Source organism: Condylura cristata, unplaced genomic scaffold (genome assembly GCF_000260355.1).
Source record: "Condylura cristata isolate star-nosed mole 26May11 unplaced genomic scaffold, ConCri1.0 scaffold00021, whole genome shotgun sequence".
NCBI classification, from domain to species: domain Eukaryota; kingdom Metazoa; phylum Chordata; class Mammalia; order Eulipotyphla; family Talpidae; genus Condylura; species Condylura cristata.
Genome location: NW_004567122.1, coordinates 23,531,418 through 23,553,684, shown reverse-complemented (window position 1 = coordinate 23,553,684; position 22,267 = coordinate 23,531,418). Strand labels below are relative to the sequence as shown.

The 22,267-nt window shown below is 41.6% G+C and overlaps 2 protein-coding genes across 4 annotated transcripts in view; both read left to right on the top strand.

The window, feature by feature from the left end:
* The window catches only part of LOC101622273 (prolyl 4-hydroxylase subunit alpha-2), a 28,150-nt gene extending 20,838 nt beyond the window's left edge, over positions 1–7,312 (top strand). The window contains exons 11-16 of one of the 3 annotated variants that reach the window (XM_012727998.1): positions 2,301–2,354; positions 2,764–2,823; positions 2,873–2,938; positions 4,547–4,615; positions 4,980–5,076; positions 6,843–7,312. In XM_012727998.1, the coding sequence (XP_012583452.1) occupies positions 2,301–2,354; positions 2,764–2,823; positions 2,873–2,938; positions 4,547–4,615; positions 4,980–5,076; positions 6,843–6,913 (417 nt within the window). In that variant the 3' untranslated portion in view covers positions 6,914–7,312. The remainder of the gene's footprint in view (positions 1–2,300; positions 2,355–2,763; positions 2,824–2,872; positions 2,939–4,546; positions 4,616–4,979; positions 5,077–6,842) is intronic. The other 2 variants (XM_004686697.2, XM_004686698.2) reach the window with 2 other exon arrangements.
* An 11,931-nt stretch (positions 7,313–19,243) lies between these two features.
* The window catches only part of LOC101633572 (prolyl 4-hydroxylase subunit alpha-2), a 46,681-nt gene continuing 43,657 nt past the window's right edge, over positions 19,244–22,267 (top strand). Inside the window, exon 1 of the mRNA XM_012727745.1 lies at positions 19,244–19,286. Within this exon, the coding sequence (XP_012583199.1) occupies positions 19,244–19,286 (43 nt within the window). The remainder of the gene's footprint in view (positions 19,287–22,267) is intronic.

Below are 22,267 nucleotides of genomic sequence, written 5' to 3'. Positions count from 1 at the left end.
TCACTGGTCTCTAGGTGTATTCCACATGGTCGACTTCCAATGCAGTAAATTCCCAGGCACCAGCACAGCCTTCACACCAGGTTCTCTATAGAATGCTGCAGGCTTCTGGAAAGGAGCTGGTTTTTCTGTACCTGTTCACCTTCTTCCAGCTGTAGTTAATGTGTTCACTATAGACCATTTATTTTTATTTATTTATTTAAAAAATAGTTATGCATACAAGAGGTGCAGGCAGTGAGAGGATTAACTAGAGACAGAGTGGGGAGCAGAACAGGCAGATCTACTGAAATACACTGCTGAGGGGAGCAGCAGGTGGGACAAGAGAGGTCTGCTGCGCCAGAGATCTGGACAAGAGAGGTGAGCTGGCTGGGGATCAAACTTACGCTGCAGCGACTGCAGAATCCTTTACAGTGCTACAGCTTAACCTGTTGAGCCACCAGGGAGGTCCTACTATAGAACATTTAGAAAGAAAAGGATGATTGAGGTTTTCTTGTGAGTTAGTTGAGTCCTGTTTGGTAGAGGAAGAGATGCTACACTGTCAGATTCTTCACAGTTAGACACACTTGTAATTTGTCTTAATGTTACCAGAAAAGTGATTTCTAACAACTTTTTTTGATCTTCACTCTGACCTCAATATCACAAATAACCACTTACTTCAGATGATGGATGCTTTTCTTGTAACAAATACAGAGATTCAAATGAATACTTCCTCATGGCATTACTTTTTGATGTACAGTTGCTAGTTAGTAAAGGTGTGAGTCTGGGGAATGGAATTTGCCAAAGTGGTAAATCTGAATATTGCTAATCCAGACGTTCCTGTGCTACTTGCACTTTTGGGGGGACAGTATTAAGTAATTTTGGTACAGTAGCTTCAGCACCATGATCAAATGTGGTCCCCCAAACTGTAAAAGCATGAGCCGGCTATGACGGCACAGTGCCTCTTGCTAACTAGCGTGTGAAAGTGTAAGCACTCCCCACCAGGGCGGTGGGGGACTGAAAACACAGCTGCACTTTGCAGTCTCACAACAGCACACATTTAATTTTCCTGACTGAATTGGCATGTTAATCAGTCATGTTTAAAATTTTCCTTAAGTTCTCAAATAGATCCAAAGAAAAGACATCTGTCCTACTACTTAAGCTGCCTGGCACTTCCCTCTTGGATGCACCTCCAGCCGTAGGCCGCCGCCCCAGCCAGGCCGCCCTGTGCTGTTGACAGGGCTTCCAGATGTTCTTGGCACAGGAATCTTGACGGCCAAATCAGTCTGGGGACGGCGTATTTTCATCCACTAATTCTTTGTATCAACATTTTAATTTTTATGGACACTGAAAGCCATGCTCCCCAAATTCTGTACTTTACCACACTTGACAATTTTTTTGCCCCAGTGGGAGAATTTCCTCTTGTAAAATCCACCCTCTCTTTCTGTCCCTCATATATATAGATCTCCCTTATTGCTCATTTTATAGCATTTCTCACCTGTTGGAAAAAATATACCAAAACAAAACAGAAAACCCACCAGCTTTCTGAGAACAAGTCGCTGAGCCCAGAGGTGTTTAGAGTTTCATTGGACATCGTAGCCAAGTGTTCCCACATGGACACTGATGGTGCTGCTCGATGCAAGCCTGTTTAACAGATTCTACTTCTTCTTCAACTTTGTCTTTCATTCTGCCTACTGAAAGTAAAATAATCATTGCGATGCAGAACTTGTGTTGTGCAAATAAAACTGATCACAAAGTCATCTACCGTTTCTAATCCAATAATGACACCTGGGAGTTGCAGAAACTTCCACTGGAGACACTGAAGTAAAGCAGTTCTTAGCCTCCCTACAGCCAGCTGCCCACATCCTGCTGCTTAGCCTGGAAGCAGAAGTATCCCCTACAGGAGGTCACTGAGGCTTGAAGGATGTGTGTTCCCTCCCCAAAAGGGGAAAAATCCCAGCCTGGAATTTCCTTTGAATTACCTTTTGCCATTGCCCATACAAACAGAGCCCAGGGCAGGGCCTGCCTCAGGAGGGGGCTCCCTCTGCTGCTGCTGCTCCAGTCCCTGAAAGGCTGGGGCTCATTCATAATGGCCGACTGCAGATTGCCCATCTTGTTCTGTTTATGCTGTGACTACTCTGAGGCGCAGCTGTGGACATACTCTCAGCATTTACTCTGTCCGTGGTTATTCCTCATCATACAGTGGCTGTTCTTGGGGGTTCTGGTGGTGTAGGTATCAAGGTTCCTGGGGAGACAATACCCTGGGAGCTGTGCTGCTTCAGGGCTGTGTATGTTGCTGACAAAATCCAATTCTGTTTTCCCCCCAGGTTGCTAATTATGGAATGGGAGGACAATATGAGCCACACTTTGACTTCTCCAGGGTAAGACCCAAATCATGGGTGTTTTCAAAGGGCTCTGTTTCAGCTGATTGGAGAAGACTGGAGCTTCTAAGAATACTTCCGTCTCCACACGAGGCTCACCTTGTCTTACCATGGCCTCCTGTTACTGGAGTGTAAATCTAGAACCTTGAGGCCTAGGAGCCCAAAGCCACCTGGCTCTCTCCCATCATTTCATTCTTAGTGATAGCAGAAAAGCAGAGGACCTTACTAGGTCTTTGTGAAAGCTAGTCCCACCCCTCTTCCCCCAAGCTCTGACCAGGGTTGCCTTTGCAGCCTTGGCTTGTGATCCAGGCAGTTCCATGGAACCTTCTCCTGAACCTTTTGACCCCAGTCTGTGGGAGGTGGGTGATATCAGTTTGCAAACTTGGGTGAAAGTTGTTGTTTGTTGCAGCGACCTTTTGACAGCGGCCTCAAAACGGAGGGAAATAGGTTAGCGACGTTTCTTAACTATGTAAGTATCGGGTCCAGACCCGGCTGTTCACTCTCACTTAATTTTATAGACCCATGAGCGAGATGCTTTCAAGCGTTTAGGGACGGGCAATCGTGTGGCCACATTCTTAAACTACGTGAGTATGATGTGTGTAGCATGTGGCCCTAAGGGGACCCTGGGTCCAGAGTGCTTTTTTATACCCACTCCTGTAAGTGCTGACACACCAGCTGTTGCTCACTGGCTGGGCCTTCTTGCCCCTGGCACACATTTTGACTTTTGTTCCCATGTGTCTCCTCCCCCCAACTTCTATGTCCCTGGCTCCTTTTTGATGGGCCCAGTGCTATCCTGGACATTTGGGGTGCTCTCTTTTGCAACAAGGTGATGAGGGAGGTGTGAGATGCTCTTTATGAAAAGCTGCCTTTGTTTCCCCAGAGCTCAGTGCCTTCCACCTTCTGCATGTGCTCCAGCCACTGGCCTTTGGGTTTACCCCATACCGGAGGAATTGTTTCCTCTCTTGAGAGAACTTACTCTAAAGAGGCATAGAAGCTGTCAAGTGGCTGAGAGAAACTAGTGTCCGTTTTTTCATTTTGTGTCATATTTAAGGTTTTATTGTGTAGTAATTTTGGCTTGTGGGGCCAAGACATGCTGGTGAAAAGGAACTGTGTGGTCTCTCTTGGGTGCAGATGATTTAATAGGGAGGTATCTTTTAAACATAGGAAAGGTAATTATTTAGTGACCATAGTAACGAGTACTTTGAAGTAGCAGCTCAGGGTTGGCGTTCAGAGGTTTCCCTCAGTTAATAATGTGTCAAAGAAGACCTAAACGTTAAATGGAAATAAGTTGGTGGAAGATGGCTTCTGGCAGAGGAGAGAACGTGTGGAAACCTGGAAGTGGAAAGGAGCTTGGGATGTTGGAAAAATAGAAAACTGGGGGTCAGAGGAAGCTTAGGAGTTGAAAGTGACTGGAAAGAGAGGTGGTGAGACTGGCAGGGCCTGTGGATTCTAGAATGGAGTTTGGATTTGCTCCCTAATACTGTGGGAAGGCATTCAGTGCCCTTAAGCTGTTTAGTATGTGTCCTGTGAAAATCCTCTTTAGCTTCAAGTTTTATTACATTAGTAGAAAAACAAAGCAAAACCCAAAGTAGGAGAGTCAGTGGAGACTCAGCTCTTGTGCTTTGGTGATGAGTTGAGGCATACTGTGTGGGCTTGAGTGCAGACTCACTAACAGGTACCCCACTTAGTCTGAGGCCTCCCCGTGGAGGAAAGCTACATGACACTTTACCTGCTTACCCAGGTGGAGGCTGTTCTGGGAAGATGGGGGTCTGACTACAGTAATAGTTACTGGAACCAGAGAAGCAGAATCCATACATGGGATTGCAAACAGCAAGGAGCTCCCATCAGAGAAGTGTCAGGGTACTCAGTGGTGTAGGCAAGACCCATATTGGACAGAACAAGGGAGAAGGTATCCAAATACAGACTCAAGTTGTTCCTGAGGACAGTTGGGATGTGGGTCTCCTGCAGGCACTCTGCTCTCCAACATCTGATGAGCCACACAAATAAATCAGTGCTTAAGGAGGGGTGGGGTGGAGGAAGAGCCTTTCTAGTGTGAAAGGCTTGGAGCAGAGCTTCTGTGCAGCCCAATTTATGCTCAGGAGAGGGTGTGATCTGTACAACTTGTCAGTTCTCTTAGATCAATTTTGAGAGCCTTGGATAGAAGGGCCAAGCTCTGTGCCTTATATTCCCAGATGAGTGATGTAGAAGCTGGTGGTGCTACTGTCTTTCCTGATCTGGGTGCTGCTATCTGGCCTAAAAAGGTAAGTTCTGGGTCTTGTGGGTCAGAGATTAAAGTGGAGCTCAGACCTTGTCTATTCCCCCTTCCCATTCCCCTTAGTGTGAGGGACCTTAGCCTCTTTTTGCTGGAACTCTGACCTGGTGGCCCCAGCTTCTGTCTGGGGTAAAAGGATGATCAGAAAGTAGATAGGTTTCTGAACATCTACCCCACTGTGAAGATGGGTATGTTTAGGGGGAATTTCTGTTATCTTTGAAGTCCCAGAGCACTGTACTCCTGTACATGGGAAAGTGAAGGTATTTCTGCTCAGGGAGGGTTCTGTGGTGATTGGGGCAAGTCCTGGAGCCATTTCTAAGGATACTGTCTGACAAGCTGTCTGTTTTTTCCAGGGCACAGCCGTGTTCTGGTACAACCTCTTGAGGAGTGGGGAAGGTGACTACCGAACAAGACACGCAGCCTGCCCTGTGCTTGTGGGCTGCAAGTGGGGTGAGTGGCTTAAGGGGTCGTCTTGACCCGAGTCTGGGCTCTGGTGGTTGACTTGGTTTCAGACTTGGAAACCACTGCTACCCCAATTTTCACAGAGGTAAGACTGTTTCTTCAGCTGGTTATGTGTCAAAACAGCTTGTTGGAAACATACTCAGAAATGCCCAGAGACCTGAGGAAGCCCTGAAGAGCAGTGGTATTAGCATTGTAGGTCCAGGATGGCTCCCCAGAGGACAGGAGTCCGGCAAGAGTTCTGAAGGAGTATGGGAAGTAACAGGATTCAGAGAGGAAAAAAGGAGTCCCAGGGAAGCAAGGCCCACAGAGAACAAGGCATAGGGTAAAAGCAGCATCATAAGCATGAAGACTGGTTGTCTCGTCACTTGGATGAGAGGAGACATGTGGCAAAGGGGCCAAGAAATAAGGGGTCAAGGCTAGGACCAAATCACAGAGGCCAAAAGTTGCGCCTTTTCTGGAAACAACTATGGTATATGCCATGGAGACCCCTGAACCAGGATTAGGAAGTGATCACAAAGAGCTGAGTTTATAACCCTCCTGAATTTTGGAAGGGAATAGTGACAGGTTTATAGAAGATACAACAGATGAAAAAGAAAATAAGGCAGTTGTTGACAGTGGAAAAGAAAAATGTCAGTATAATCTCTGTTCTTCCTTAGGTGCAGGTATCTGAATAAACACTGAATATTAAACTAAAACTTAACGAGCTAACCATATTGGGAACTTAGGAGATTTGAAATTGATATGTGTTTTAGGGGTAGTAAAAAAGAATTCCAAATTCAAAAAGCAAGAAATAGTACTGCAGACATGTTACTCAGAACTACGAGGTAGCAGAAACAACTAAAGGAGTTGGAAATCTTTTGGAAGTGGTGATTAGCATTGGGAATGAATAGATATGAGATTACTATGTCATTGTAAGCCTTATAGAATAATTACATTTTTTTCAACTAAGTACATCCCTTTAAAAAATTGTGGTAAATTATAAAGTACTATGACTTCAGTAGTACATTAAAAATCAATTTTTATATTCACTACAAATGAGTCTTTATTAAGGAACGAAATCTTGGCTCATGTACACATCACAGAGCTTTAGATGAGTGCTAGCGCCCCTCCCTTCACTAGAGTAGTGAGTCAGCGTTACAAGCCCAGGATGGCTCTCCAGAGGAATGGACTCTGGCAGATAACAGGAGGTGCTGTAACCACAGCAGACAGATGGATTTGCTGTCCACAGTCTGAGGTTGACACCCAGGTCCGCCAGACCCAACTAGTCTTCCTCATGCTCATCTTCCTTCCCTCAACTACCATCTTTCACATCCCAGTAATACCAAGTTTCATGGGCCACTAGACCCGCACAGGGTGGTTCCTGTCTTATATTCTCTCTCATCCTCTTCCCACTTCCTGAACTCCTGTGGTGTAGGACTATCATGGTCTATCCATCTATTTCCCTGGAAAACTACTCAGCTTAGTCTATCTACCTCTGGGGGCTCGACCTTTTCCATCCGCTCACATGGTTAGACACCCATTAGCTCTTGTTTCCAAGCAACATACACACATTTATCTTGTGTCACTGGTGACTTTTGTAGTTAATCTGTTTGCACACATCTGTCTTCCTCATCATCCATTGAGCAATTTTCCACTGAGACCATGTCTCACTGTGTCTGATTACTGGGACTCAGAGAAGAAAGTCATGAAGGAATCATTCAGTTTGCTGCTAAGCTATCCAACAGGATTGTAACATAAATTCTTTCTGTTCACAGTCTCCAATAAGTGGTTCCATGAACGAGGACAGGAGTTCTTGAGGCCGTGTGGATCAACGGAAGTTGACTGACATTCTTTTCCTGCTCTTCCCTGTCCTGGCCCCCAGCTCATGTCATCTTCAGGTTCAACGAGACACCCTTTGTATGTTCCAGCCCATCAGGCAGGTCTTTGCAAGAGTGAATGTTTGTCTGGAACAGAGGAGAGTGCACTGGACAGGGTCCTTGGTGACCTGGGTACCAGCTTCTTTGATCATTTGAGCCACCTCTGCGCTCTAAGTGAAAGGTTGCAGCAACTGCAGCAGTTAGACTGTTTAGCACCTATCAAGGTGCCTTTGTACCTCAAATGTTTTAGGTGTGAGATGTTTCAGTGAACCAAAGTTCTGGAAATTTTTTTACATGTTTGTTTTTATGGCATTTCTATCAGTGTGGCTTTCACCAAAAAATAAAATGTCCCTGCCAGAAGCCTTAAAGAGCCTTATTTGGAGTATTTTTTTTGAGACTGGGGAGCTTTTACCAAATTCACATTTCCTACGCAGCTTCTTTATGCAGGCAGTCTGGATAATCCATATATCAGTGACAAAACCCTGACCATGGACCCTGACCTGGTTTCAACACTTAATGTCTATTAAAGTTCACTGTCCTTTCTGTAAAGTAAGGAAAACAGACTGTCTTTGCCTCCCAGAGGACACAGAGAGCATGTATGTTTATGACTGTGATGGGGTTATAATTTAAAATTTCTTATTTTTAAATTTGGAGATATATACAAAGAATTGTTCATGATAGAGAAACATGGTTTAAAGACTATAAAGGTGAGTATAGTACCCATGTCACTACTGCCAAACTTAGAGTTGATTTTTCAAATCTGAGTCTTGAAAGCCCATTGTGAGCCCCCCTCATCGGTCATACCTCCTCCCCTGCCCCTAGCACCTTAAACCATTGTCTAGTGATTTTTTGGAGGCCATATCTTTGCTTTTTTTTTTTTCTTCGGTACTCTTACTACCTGTGTCTACATCCCTAAATAAGTTTTGTTTACCTTAATTTTGAAATTTTTATAAATGGAATCAGAGTATTTTTTTGGTGTTTGACTTTTTTTTGATGATTCTTTTTAAGATTCATCCATATTGCTATATAGCTGTAGTTCATTTTAATTTTTATAGTTCATTAAGTTTTGTTAATATATATGGTAGGAAATAATGTAAGCAATATACTGTTGATAGACATTTGGGTTGGCTCCAATCTTTGTGTATTATGAGTGATGCTGTTATTAGCATTTTTACATGATTCCTGGTGTTTAAATACACACACTTTTCTATAGAATATATATCTAGAAGCAGAAATGCTGGCAGTTGGTAGGTGGGTCTTCAACTTCACTGGGTGTTATTCCAGAGTGTTTATACACATTCCGGAGTGATTATACACATTCTCAATGAGAATAATAAATGAGAGTAATAAATGAGAATTCTTGTTTTCTTAATTTCCTCCAGAATCTGGTATTGTCATACTTTCATATTTTAACTAGCCTGTTACATGCGTAGTACTATCTAGCTTAGTAGTAGTGCTAACATGCTTATCGACAGTGGATATTTTGTATGCTTATTAGCCTTTGGTTTCTTTTTTCAGTTTCTTCTCTGTCTTGGGAATTCTGAATATATAATGAACACAGCTATTTGTTGATAATATATTTTGCAAATACCTTCTTTATTTTGCATTTTGTTTTTTCACATTTAGTTCTTTCAATGAATAGAAGTTATTTTTGTCTAATTTATCAAGATTCTCCTTTTCAGTTTACGCTTTTTTTATGTCTCATTGAAGAAATTCTTCTATGTCCCAATATCATGAACGTATGTTCTATATTCTTTTCTAAAAACATGGTCTTTAATATGTGTGGACTTTATTTTTAGATAGGGTATAAGAGCCAGGGGGTCTACTTAAAATTTTTTGCATATTTTGTTAGGATAGTGTAGGTTTATATTAGTAATAACCCCTACATAAACTAAATAATACATAAACCCTAAAATTCAGTGGCTTAATATATAAAGCTGTCACTCATGCAAAAAGAAAAGCACTGAATTCTAGGGTAAACGTTGCCTATCTACTGCCATCAGTATTCCTGTAGTGCTTTCCAGTTAACAAAGTAAAACTCCAGTGTAACAACAGAGTATAGATAGATGAGCTTAGGGCTGCAGAATAACAGAAAGCTTACTGGCATACGAGGTAGGTTTTTAGTTTTTTTCTGTTTGAGATTCTTGGGGCTTCTGGAATATAGTAGTATCTTTAATCATTTTTGGAAAATTATTAAATCAATTTTCCTTTAACTTTTCTGTGTTCCTTCTGAAACTGTAAATGCAAGTTAGACTATATTGAACTATTCTCATTACTTAGCCTGTCCTTTCATTTTTGTCTGTGCTATGTTTTTGTAATTACAGGTATATTTAGTTTACTAATTATCTCTCTTATTAAATGCATCTAGTGATTTTTCTTTGGGCACTTTTAAAGTTATCATTCTATTATTTCCTAGATTACACCCTTTCCTGTTGAAAATTCAGTTATTTTGTTCTTTGTTTATTTAAAAGTAATTTTCCTCCCGCTTCCTCCCTGCTATGTAGTATTTGTTGTTTTGGTTTTCAGTAGTTTTATTGTGATATACCTACTGTGGGTTTCTTTTGTTATCTTCTGGCTTGGGAGTTACAGAGCTTCTTGAACTTGTGAGTTGACGCTTTTGATCAATTATGCTATTTCTCAGACATTATTCAAATTTTGATCCTGTTCCATTTCCTGACCCCTCTCTTTGTGGGACTCCAGAAATCCTCATGTTAGAGTTCTTCACTGTTTATGGCTCCTCTGTGTCTTCTGTCCTGTCTTCCTGTTATGCTTTATTTTTTCTTGATATATCTCCCAATATGAGATGAAACTACTGTGTAATTTTTTTCTTTTAATGTTCTTGAAGCTGCCAAGAGATCTACTGTTTTTTGTGCCTTTTCATAGTTGCCCATTGTTGGATTCTTCATTGGATCCTCAGTCTCTAATCCCATGCTTACAATCAGCAAATGATGTAAGTATAAAAAGGCTAGACACACCAACCTGAGATTCATCCTTCCTCAGAATCTTGATGCTAAAGTCCTTTCTGCTTCATCAGTTTGTTGACACCTTCAAGATGTGTAAGAGATATTATCCAGCTTTCATGGTTGTTTCTGACACAAAAGTTGGTCTACCACAGCTACTCCATCTGGGCCGGAAATGAACATCTCTTAGTCACTTAATTTTTTATTTTCTTCAAAGTGAAATAAAAGAAGGATACAGAAAACCTTGTCTGGTACCTTACTTGTATGACATGTTTTATATTTATCTTGAACTCCCCCTGTATCAAGCCTGAATCAGCCATGTTGCCTCTCTGTCAATTCCAGCCCTCAAAAAAAATACAGGATAACCTTAGATATTGCACTATTTTCAGTATCCTTCACTAGCATGTTCTTTATTAACATGGTCACCATGGCAGTAGAGAGTTTAGCCTTTTGCCAATAGTATATACTTGATAGTGTGATAGGGATATCACTATTATTTCAAATTCACAACTTTTGACCAAGCTAAAGGTTGAAAAGTTAGGCAATGTACCTGAAGTTATATGAGGCCATAATGCTGGTTAGTACAAGACCTAAGAATCAACCCTGCTCTGGCAAAGTCACAAAGCTTTTTCTCTAAAGAGTAATTTATATTTTCATCCATTCAGTAGTTATTAAGGATCTGTTGGGGAAGCAAACAAAAATACTGATTTTATCTTTAAAGAATTCAGTAATAGAAAAAGATTCTTAAATAGATGTGTAAAATGTTTGATACCTCATAAAGAACCCAGTGCTCAAAGAAGTACAGGAGAGAGAAGCTGGTACTAAGAGGAAATCTTAGATCTGGATCTTGGAGCCTAAGTAGAAATTTCCTTTCTCTGCTATCCCAGTTTAAAATTCATGTATGGTGGGCCCTCCCTGGTGGTGCAGCAGGTTAAAGCACAGCACTAAGAAGCTAAAGCCACTCAGCATGAGTTCGATCACCCACCTAACCTGGAGGTGATCCACATGGCGCTTGGCAGACCTCCTGACCTGCCCACTGCTCCCCTCTGCAGTACTTTGTCCATCTGCCTGTTCTGCTCCCCACTCTGTCTATGGTGAATCCTCTCACCACCCCTGCACCTCTGGCCTGTACCCCAGTTCTGTATGCATAAGTAAATAAATCTTTAAAAAAATAACATGCATGGCTTAAAAAATAAGGGACAGAGGGCCCATTCTGGTGGTGCAGTGGGTTAAAGCGCATCATTGCAAGCTGGACGCAGCTGCTTCAGTACGAGTTCAATCCCCAGCCCTGGAGGTGATCCACATGGCACAGCAGACCTTTCCTGACCTGCCTGCTGCTCCCCTCTGCAGTGTACTTCATCAATCTGCCTGTTCTCCCCACTCTGTCTCTGGTGAAACCTCTTGCTGCTCCTATACCTCTGGCCTGCACCCTTGTTCTATATGTATAAATAAATTCATTCTTTAAAAAAAAATAAGGGACAGCCTCCCTGGTGGCTCAGAGGTTAAAGACTGCTCTATCAAGCTATCACCAGCCACTGCACCACAAGTGCAATCCCTGGCTGGCAGGGAGGTGACCTACATGGTGCAGACAGACCTCTCTTGTCTTGCCTGCTGCTCCCCTCAGTAGTATATCTCAGTTGATCTGCCTGTTCTGCTCCCTCACTCCCCTCTACCTCTGACCTATACCCCAATTCTTGTATACATACATAAATAAATCTTTAAAAAAAATAAATAACAGAAAATTTTACCATCAATAATTCTTCCCCACCCAAATGCTCTCTTCTCCCTTATAGAGGGAACTCTTTAGGTTGTCTTTAATTTTTCTGAGTATCAACCATATAAAGTACTATCTCTTGATTTTTTTCACTGTAGAAATTTTGAGGGAAGATCATCTAGCTGTATTCAACATCCTCTATTACAGCTCTCCCACTTTTTTTTTTTTTTTAAATTTATTAGTACAGTACTGGGGTACAGGCCAGAGATGTGGAGGGTGAGAGGATTCACCAGAGACAGAGCCCGGAGCAGAACAGGCAAATCGAGGAAGTACACTGCTGAGGGGAGCAGCGGGCCGGTCAGGAGAGGTCTGCCTCACCACGTGGTCACCTCCAGCGCAGGCGGGGATCCAACTCATGCGGAAGTGGCTTAAGCTTCTTTGTGCAGTGCTTTGACCTGCTGCACCACCAGGGAGGGCCAGCTCTCCCACTTTTTAATACATTAGTTGCAGTCCTCTTGTTTACCTTTTGTTTTATATGTCTAACATAGGATTTCTGACATTTTAGTATCTGAGATGAAGAGTTAAATTAGTGTTTGGCCAAATAATTGGTAATTGTCTAGCCCAATGACATAAAATGAATGATGCCCTCTTTCCCAATTTCTGTCATTTATACTTTAGATATTCTTCTAGTATTTGGGATAAGTTAATTCTAAAAGCTGAAAACTCAAATGCTATGTTTTTTAAATGTACTTTCAGTTACTACACTGTTGATGTAGCTCATCATAAAAAGGAATATGCTTTATTTATGTAATAAAATTCAAATTAAATTTACAATGTATATCAGTTTGCTCAGGTAATCATAACAAAATACCACAGGGTGACCTAAAAACAGATTTATTTTTCTCACAGTTTTAGATGCTGGAAGTCTGAGTGCAAGGTATTGGGAAGTTGGTTTCTTCTGAAGCACCCCCCTCAGCTGCTATCTCAAGTGTCCCCATGTTGTCACCCTTGATATGTGTATTGTCAGTGTTCTAATCTCTTATAAGGACACCCTTGTATTGGATAAGGACCCATCGATATAACCTCAATTTACCTTCATTATCTTTTCTTATAAGACTCTATTTACAATTTTAGTCCCATTCCAAGCTACTTCGAGTTAGGAATTTCAACAAGAGCTTTGGGGGAGGGGCCTCCCCAGTGGCGCAGGGGTTAACATCTCAATGCTATCAAGATGTTGCTAGTCACTACTGCATGAGTTTGATCCCTGCATGCTTAGCCCACACAACACAGCAGACCTCTGTCTTACCTGTTGCTCCCCTGAGCATATATTTCAGTAGATCTACCTGTTCTGCTCCCCATTCTGTCTCTGGTGAATCCTCTCACTCCCTACACATCTGGCCTGCACCCAGTTCTTGTATATATAAATAAATCTTTAAAAAAAGTGTCTGGGGGGAATACACTGCTACAAGGAAGTTATGTTAGATTTGAAACATTACTGGGAATAAAAGAAGAAAAACACCTTTCCATTATTCATTGTACACCAGAGGTAGCCTATCACAAGTGTGTCAGATTAGTAAGCATATTTATATTAAGAATGTCAGTAAAAGTTTTACTTTATTTTACTAAGACAGAAAAGAACATGGGGTAGCTTAGGAAATTATTAATAAATTGGAAAAAGATGATACTAGCATAAGTTTTTGAGGCCTAGGTTTTGATAAACAAATATACGAGACTATACAAGCTTTCTTCCCCCAACCCCTATGATTATGCCAAATTTGTGCCTTACCTATATAATATTCAAAAAGACTGCTTTCAATGAATTAAAATCTGACCTCTTTAGTACTGTAGAAAAGGATATGTATATTTTGTGAATTCAACGAGCAGACAGAATATTATGCTTGTTCTAAAAACCATATTAAAAACATGAGTCCTGGGCCCTCCTTGGTGGTGCAGTGGGTTGAGGTGCAGCACTAGGGGGCAGAAGCTACTTCAGCATGAGCTAGATCCTCACCTGCCCGGGATCCACATGGCATGGCAGACCTCTCCGGGCCTGCCGGCTGCTCCCCTCAGCAGTGTACTTAGTCAATCTGCCCGTTCTGCTCCCCACTCTATCTTGGGTGAAGCCTCTCACTGCTCCTGCACCTCTGGCCTGTCCCCCAGTTCTGTATGCATAAATAAATACTTTTTTAAAAAATGAATCCTAGTCATATGAAGAACAAAAGTAATCAAGGCACTGTATATAAATTAAAGATGTTTGTCAAATACCAAGAGAAGTAACATCAAATGACAAAATACAATATGATGAAATAGAAAACACCTTGGAGCAAATGGATTACAAACTTTTTTATGTACCTTACTTGTATGGGAGTATATTGTAAACTAATCAATCAATCTTATCTATCTAATCAATCTGTCTATAATATAAAATATATTTTATAAATATATTAAAAATATAAATTAAAAAAAATCCAGATAAAACACAAAGCTATGTGCTTAATAGGTGTATCTATTTGCTTATAAAAAGGGAGAGTAACTCTGAAAGTGATTAAAACTTTAGCAAGTATACTTTTTGAATTTGAAAATGAAAAGAAACTGGAATTATACAAATTACCAGATGATTTCCGATCATAGGAAATTTTTATCAAATAGAAATTAAAGCAGTTAATATCCTAGAAATCAAGAAAAATGTCTTCAGAAATTTTCAATTACTTTCCTCTAAAAAGCAATCTCTTAAATAGCTTCATGATTTAAATACTGTTAAAGCAGTTTTAAACAGCATATAATATCAACAATTTGTAGTATCAAATCAACATCGAAACTTGTTATAAAGTACATGAAGTACACTGCTGAGGAGGGCAGTGGGGGAGAGAGGAGAGGTCTGATGCACCAAGGTGGGTCATTTCCCTGGCTGGGGATGGAACCTGTGCTGAAGTGGCTGAGGCTAGCTTCATAGTGCTGTGCTTCAACATGTGCTCTAACAGGGAGGACCCTCAATATTTTTCAACTATATTTTGGGAATATTAACCATTAAAAAACATTTTTTGTTCCATATGGCCTGGCATAGCACTATTCTAAAGTTGGCATCTGAACTCCACAATACTTTTGCCCAATATAAAAACACAATGCGGGGCCCTCTTTGGTGGCTCAACGAATTAAAGCACAGCACTAAGACGCTAACTTAACCGTCGCAGTTTCAGCGCCAGTTCAATCCCTGGCGGGGAAGCTGACCCACATGGCGGCAGGCCTCTTCTGTTTCCCCCTGCTGCTGATGAAGTACATCAGCAGTGTACTTCATCAATTTGCCTGTTCTGCTTCCCACTCTGTCTCTGGGGAATACTCGCGCGCCACACACACACACACACACACACACACACACACACACACACACACACACACTCTCGCGCGCCACACACACACACACACACACACACCCATACACCCATCTCTGGCCTGTACCCCGGTTCTTGTATGCATAAATAAAAAATCTTAAAAAAAAAATCACATCCAATTTAACATCAGTTAAACAAAAAATAATTTTGCAAGGGATATAGTTAAAATTTATTCGTTGATTATAAGAAGTTCACATTTAGTTGAGTATACCTTATTATCTTCTACTTTTGAGAAAGCTGCCTGCCTAACCATCCTATTTTACTGTCCTACCAATGCCTTCTTTTCACTCTGGATACAGGAGGGGTCACAAGCGCAGGTCAGGTGATCTCCCTGTGAGCACAAGGGCACTTACCAGATGAGGGAGGGATACCTGTCCTCACTTTGGGGTTGTCCTCACTTCCCCAAGGACCGTGGTTGAGAAAGGCCAGGAAGAGCACATTCCCTCTATCATAAAGCACCCTTGCCTTTAGGGCAGGTTCCTCACTCCAGCAGCCTCAGGACCTTTGCATTCAATGGTCCACCAGGATGGGATGTTCTTCCCCTGGGTAATCATTTCTGCTCCCACTCCCTTAAAGACTGATCAAATATCACCTTATTTGACAGGACTTTCATGACCAGCGATCTCCACCCTCATTCACTTCCTTAACCTGCATTGTTTTTCTATATAGCAAGTACTGCCACCCGTTGAATGACATATTTACCTGTTTATGTGTCTCACCCACATAGAGATTTGAGGAAAGTGCACTGTTTCTCACACTTCTCTAGCTCCACTGCCTGAAATGTGTTGGGCTGGCAACAGGACGTTTCTCAAGAGTGATGGAAGAGAAGCAACAGGAGGGAGCCCACGAACTGGGAACGGAGATTTGTCAACTGGCTCGTGATGGGGCGGGGCTTGTGGAAAGCCACCGGAAGGGGCGGGCTTGCTGCAGGTGGTCTCCGGAAGGGGTGGAGCCTGTTGTCGACTGACTCGGTAGGGGTGGGGCTTGCATCTGATGCCTCCAGAAGGGGCGGGACCTGAGTTTTCTGGAAAAGTCTTGACCTGTGGTGCGAGTTTCCAGAGGTAAGATAGAGTGAATCGCCTCTCGATGTTTCCAATGGAACTTGTGGTAATTTTTCTGCATTGGGGTTTCTAGCCGACCTTTCTGTACAGACTTGTCCAGAATTGCAGCCCCTCAGAACCAACTTTGGAAGGCGTGTGGGAGTTCTGACCCTGTGAGGGGAGGATGTACAACCAGGGCAAGAGGGTGTCGGAGGCTGGTGACGAAGATTCACCCTGAAGGGGTGTGTGGAGAGTTGCCTAATGATATCTTGGATGTAATTTCCAAGTTTGAGGATACTTAGAAGATATTCTATTTAACTTTTGTGAGAACTCTTTATTTAAACTGGGGGAGGAGGGAGCTTGCTGGTGGTGCAGCGGGTTAGGGCGCAACACTATGAAGCTGTCCACAGCCGCCGCGCACAAGCTCAACCCCTGGCCAGGAAGCTGACCCACAGGGCCAGGCAGGCCTCTTCTGCCTCACCCGCTGCTCCCCTCAGCAGTGTACTTCGTCAATCTGACTGTTTTGTTCCCTACTCTGTCTCTGGTGAATCCTCTCACCCTCCGCATCTCTGGCCTGTATCCCCATTCTGTACGAATAAATAAATAAATCTTTAAAAAAAAAAAAAAGGAAATGGACCATGAGCCAAGCAAAGTATTCACACTAATGTTTGCTGATAGTTTTGGGAATTTGCCAGATCTGCTTCAGTTCCAAGAATTCAATTCTTGAGTTCAAATGGTAAAGGTAAAATGAAATGTGTTCTTTTCATAGATAGACATCAAATTTAGAATCTTAACAGTGAGAATCAATGTATTCCAGCTGCTATGATTCATTACCACATAATTAATCCATGAGACTGACTTGTGCAATCTTGGTTTTTAGAAGAAGCATTAAACCAAGAATAGTAAGTAAGAATAGTAAGTATGGAACCCAAGAGCATTTCTGATTAGCTTTGTGGATTGTGTGTTTTATGGTCCACATGGGATCTTAAGTCTGGTCAGAGACCCCTGTTAGCAGTATTTGCTATGTAGCCTGCTTACTGGCCTTTTGATGACTGGGGTACCACTGAAGTTCTGAGCTTAGTGCTGAGGGTGGGCAAGAATCAGAGGTGTGTGAGATGTCAGGGGTTTTCTTGTATAGAAGAATTCCTTCTTTAATAATTTGTAGGACAATTGATTTCTTAGTTCTAGAGTTACTCCCTCTGTGATCTTTAAGTGCTACTTTGAGAGTAACTCCTCTCTTTCCTGAATTATAGGTATTTCTGCTCTTTTGTTCTTGTGCCAATAGGTTACTTACTGTTTTTCTTTTTTATAGCGATATTGTCTAAGTAGACATAAGCCACTCTTTATTTACACCATTCTCTTGATCCAACTTCTTCTGGTTTTTCTTTTATCTCTCTTGATTTCAATTTGTTACCTCTTCTGTCACCCTCCATTCCCTTTCCTCAGTTATAGCTCAAGTTTCTAGCCATTTTGTTTCCCCTGAAAGCTTATGGTTTCCAAATGCTAATAATATTTTGACAACTCTTGAATCTTTTTTTTATGAGATTATTGATACTATTTTATAAAAATATTTAATTTTATTGTAAGCTAAGGTTAAGCTTTTTATCTAAAGCTTACTACTTTTTTTTATTATTATAACAGTTTATTTTTACATCATTTTGTACATTTTTTTACCCATCTCAATTGTAATCCCTGTGGGTTTCCCATCACTAAGTCACCCGTGTGCCATCGCCATAATCCCGTGCACTTCCTTCCCCACCCCCCCATTTTTGATCATCTTCCTCACTCTACCCCCACAAAATGTCTCTGGTATATGGCTGTTCATTATTCTTGTTATTTTCTCGCCTAGTCCATTATACCCCTGCTATGAGTGAAACCATCTGGTATTTTTCTTTCTCTTTCTGGCTTATCTCACTAAGCATGATCTTTTCCAGCTCCATCCAAGACAACTCTTGAATCTTAACTATAGCATTTGTCAATTTCCAGCTAGCATGCTCCAGCTCTCTACTTAGATGGCCGGCCCATCAGTAGTTCTAGCTTAATATATCCCAAACTAGGTTCATTATACTTTATTTAAATGTTTTTTTTTCTCTTTTACCCAGTTGAGCAACATCTGGGTAGACATGAAAAAAATCAGCCTTAAATGAATGGAAGAGGGGGAAAGAAGGGGTCAGGGAAGTGTGGAGTTACCATCTGGAAGGCGTCAGGATTTTTGCTTCTTCATGGGTCACATGCTCTATTGGGGAGGAGGTGGAGGTCTGGAGAGCTCATGATGGTCATAGGGTTAATTTTGGTCAGGCATGCCATTTTAAGACAGTGTATGGTCAGTCTAACCCTCACTTAGCCAGTCCCCACTGGTCATGCTGACTGATTCTGTGACAATAAGCAGGCTGTGTTGTAAGACCTAAGAGGGGGGGATAGGAGGGAAAGAACATTAGGAGATAGTCCTTCTGTGTTTTGTAGATCAACTTCTGGCCACTTTAACAGGCTCTGGTATTTTTGGTAATGTCTAGCTACCATTTCATGAGCCTTTCTCTTAACCACAAACTCAGGTGTCATTCTGTAACTGGGTGGCTGAGTCCAAAGATTGCTGCTAGTGGTGCCTCTCCCTAAGGGAGTTGCTCTGAAGAAGAAAACAGCCTCAGGGATAATGTTAAAAAAACTGATTTTGAGAAAGAGCTTCCTTGGAGAGGAAATAGGAGAAAAAAGAAGAAAAGGGAGAAGGAAGAAGGTTGTTTTGTCTGGGCTCCAGGATTCAAGGTTTGAGTTCCAGGTTTGGAGTTGCTTCAGCATTTTGGGGGGCAGTGGTTTTGGTCCCTGGGACCAGTTGATTTTGGAGAAGTCCACAGAGGACCTCAGAAGGTGGAGGCCAGGAAAAGAAGCTATGCAAGTAGCTGAGCTACTGAAACAGTTCCTGGTTTTGCTGCCAATACAGCCTGGCTTAGCTTTTTAAGGCCTTTTGTCAGGTCATTTGGTTGCTGTAGCTGCTGTCCTTAGTGTTGCTTGTCTGGTGGTGTTTTGGAGCATCCTGCAGCTCTGTCACATTTTCTGTTGTTTTCGTGAGTGGGAACCTGGCCTGGGGTCTGGCTTCTGTGTGCCCCAGGTTGACTGAGGCAGGAAGACACCATCCTAAACACGTGGCCTATTGTTTGGAAGAGGAGCTGCACATCCTCAGTGGTGGGAAGACGCCATCGTAATGGCCTTTGTGCAGTACTGGACAGTACTGGACGTGATTTTGGGTAAAGTAAATGGCTATTATTGGCCTCAGTAAAAAATAAATCCCTTTACTGTTCTTTCCTAAGCTTGAACAGTCTTACAATTGTGCATGTGGGTGAAGAACCCAGATAGTATTTGGCAAAGTGTTTGCGCAGCAGGGCCTGGGTTAGTTTAGGGTCCCCTGCCACCAGTATCAATCCCGGATTTTAACTTTACTCTCTACTGTCCTTAATAACTTTTTCTTTGAACTTTCTTTTTCCCTCACTGTACTAAGAAATTGGTTCGTTTGTTTCCGTTTTTCTTTTAATATTTACAGCAACCTTGGAGTTTAGGTACCTAGTTCCCACTTGACTTATGAAAAAATAGGCTTACTTTTTTTTTTTAAGATTTATTTATTTATGCATACAGAACTGGGGTACAAGCCAGAGATGCGGAGGGTGAGAGGATTCACCAGAGACAGAGCGGGGAGCAGAACAGGCAGATCCACAAAGTACACTGATGAGGGGAGCAGCGGGCGGGTCAGGAGAGGTCTGCCACACCATGTGATCACTTCCGGGGCAGGCAGGTTTAGAACTCATGCGGAAGTGGCTTTAGCTTCTCAGTGCTGTGCTTTAACCTGCTGCACCACCAGGGAGGGCCCAAAATAGGCTTACTTTCTAAATGGTAGCATAAAAAGGGCATGTACTTGTTCCCTCAAAACACTTTAGATAAAACAGAATTAGAACAAAGTGTTACAGTATACCCTTCCGCACCATTTTCTTCTCCACCATTTTCCTCCCCTCCTGAGCAATAGTTCTCATCTGGGGGTCATTTTCCCCCCAGGAAAGGTTTGTCAGTGTATAAAATTAGACTAGGTGGAATGACTGTGGAAATGGTTTGGTTTTTCTAATTGGCCGGCTCAAGGGATAGTTATAATTCTGAATGAATTTATAGTATTACTGTCAAAAAATCTAGGATAAATGGAACATATCTTAACAAAATAAAAGTCATACATGACAGACCCACCTTAACATCATTTTCAGTGGTAAAAAACTGAAAGCTTTTCCACTAAGATCTGATACAGGTAAGGATATCCACTCTCACCACTACTATTCAACATGGTGTTGGAAGTTCTGGTTACAACAGTTATGCAAATGAATGATATAAAAGGAATCTAAATGGGAAAATAAGTAAAGCTGTCACTATTTTCAAATAACATGAAAATATACAGAAAATCCTAAAGACTCCACTGTAAAATTAAATCAAACAGTTCAGCAAAGTGGTAGGTTATAAAAAACCAATACACACTGGCCCTCCCTGGTGGCACAGCAAGTTAAAGCAAATACTGCAAGCTAGCCACAGCAGCTTCTGTGCAAGTCTAACCCCCTGACCCAGAGGTGATCCACATGGCGCAGCAGACCTCTCCTGTCTCGCCCACTGTTCCCCTCAGCAGTGTACTTTGTAAATCTGCCAGTTCTGTTCATTCTGTCTCTGGTGAGTCCTCTCACCACCCCTGTACTCTGGCCTGTAACCCAGTTCTGTATGCATAGATAAATAAATCTTTTAAATTTTTTTTTTTTTTTTTAAAAATCAATACACAGGGCTAGGGAGAGAAGTGCACAGGATTATGGTGATGGCACACGGGTGACATGGTGATGGGAAACCCACGGGAATTACAATTGAGATTGAAAAAAAATGTACAAAATGATGTAAAAATAAAGTGTTATAAAATAAAAAAAAATCAATGCACAAAAATCCATGCCTTCCTATATGCAAAAAATGAGCTGGCAGAAGTCATGGGGGAACCATTTACAATTGTATCAAAATTAGTTAAATATATAGGATTAAAATTAAGGGAGAAGAAAGGAAACTATAAGACATTGTTAAAAGAAATGGAAAAAAGCACAAAGAAGTAGAAAGATATATGCTGCTCATTGATTAGAAAAATCAACTCTGTTAAAATAGCCATCCTACCTAAAAAAAATAATAGATAAATAAAATCCCACTTATAATTTCAGTGACATTCTTTAAAGAAATAGAACAAACATTACTGAAATTCACACAAAACCACTAACTACCCAAAGCTATCCTAATGAAAAAGAGGAATAATGGCAACATCACACGTCCAGATTTCAAACTATATTATAAAGCCTAATACCTAAAACAGCTTGGTCCTGGGACAAAAACAGACATGCAGACCAATGGAAAATAATGGGGAACCCAGAAATAAACCCACACCTATATGGGCAGTTAATCTGTCACAAAGGAACCAAGAAAATACATTGAAATCTTCAATAAATGGTGTGAAAATTGGAATATTGATGTGAAACTAAACTGCATCTCATACCACACACAAAAATCAACTCAAAAGGGATAAAAGATATGGATATAATACTTGATACCCTAAAATACACAGAAGAAAACAAAATACATAGAAGAAAACAGGGGAAGCACTTCATGACAAGCTTCAATGATGTCTTTGTGGATTCATTTCTAGCGGCAAGGAAAACAAGCAGTTGTAAACAATTGCACATCAAACTAAAAAGGTTTCTGCACAGGGAAAGAAACCATAACTAAAACACTCTACTGAAACAGAATATATTTGCATACCATATATTTGACAAGAAACTGATATTCAAGATCTATGAAGAACTTATACCAGTCCACAAAAAGAAAACAGATAACCCAATTTTAAAAATGAGCAAAAGAGTGCCCTCCCTGGTGGCGCAGTGGGTTAAAGCATAGCACAAAGAAGCTAAAGCCACTTCTGCATGAGTTCGATTCCCAGCCCCAGAGGTGACCCATATGCCATGGCAGACCTCTCCTGACCGGCCCGCTGCTCCCCTCAGCAGTGTACTTCATCAGTTGGTCTATTCTGCTCCCCACTCTGTCTCTGATGAATCCTCTCATTGCACCTGCACTTCTGGCCTGTACCCCAGCTCTGTATGCATAAATAAATAAAATATTTTTTAAAAAATGAGCAAAAGCACTGAAGTGGCACTTCTGCAAAAAAGACATAGATGGC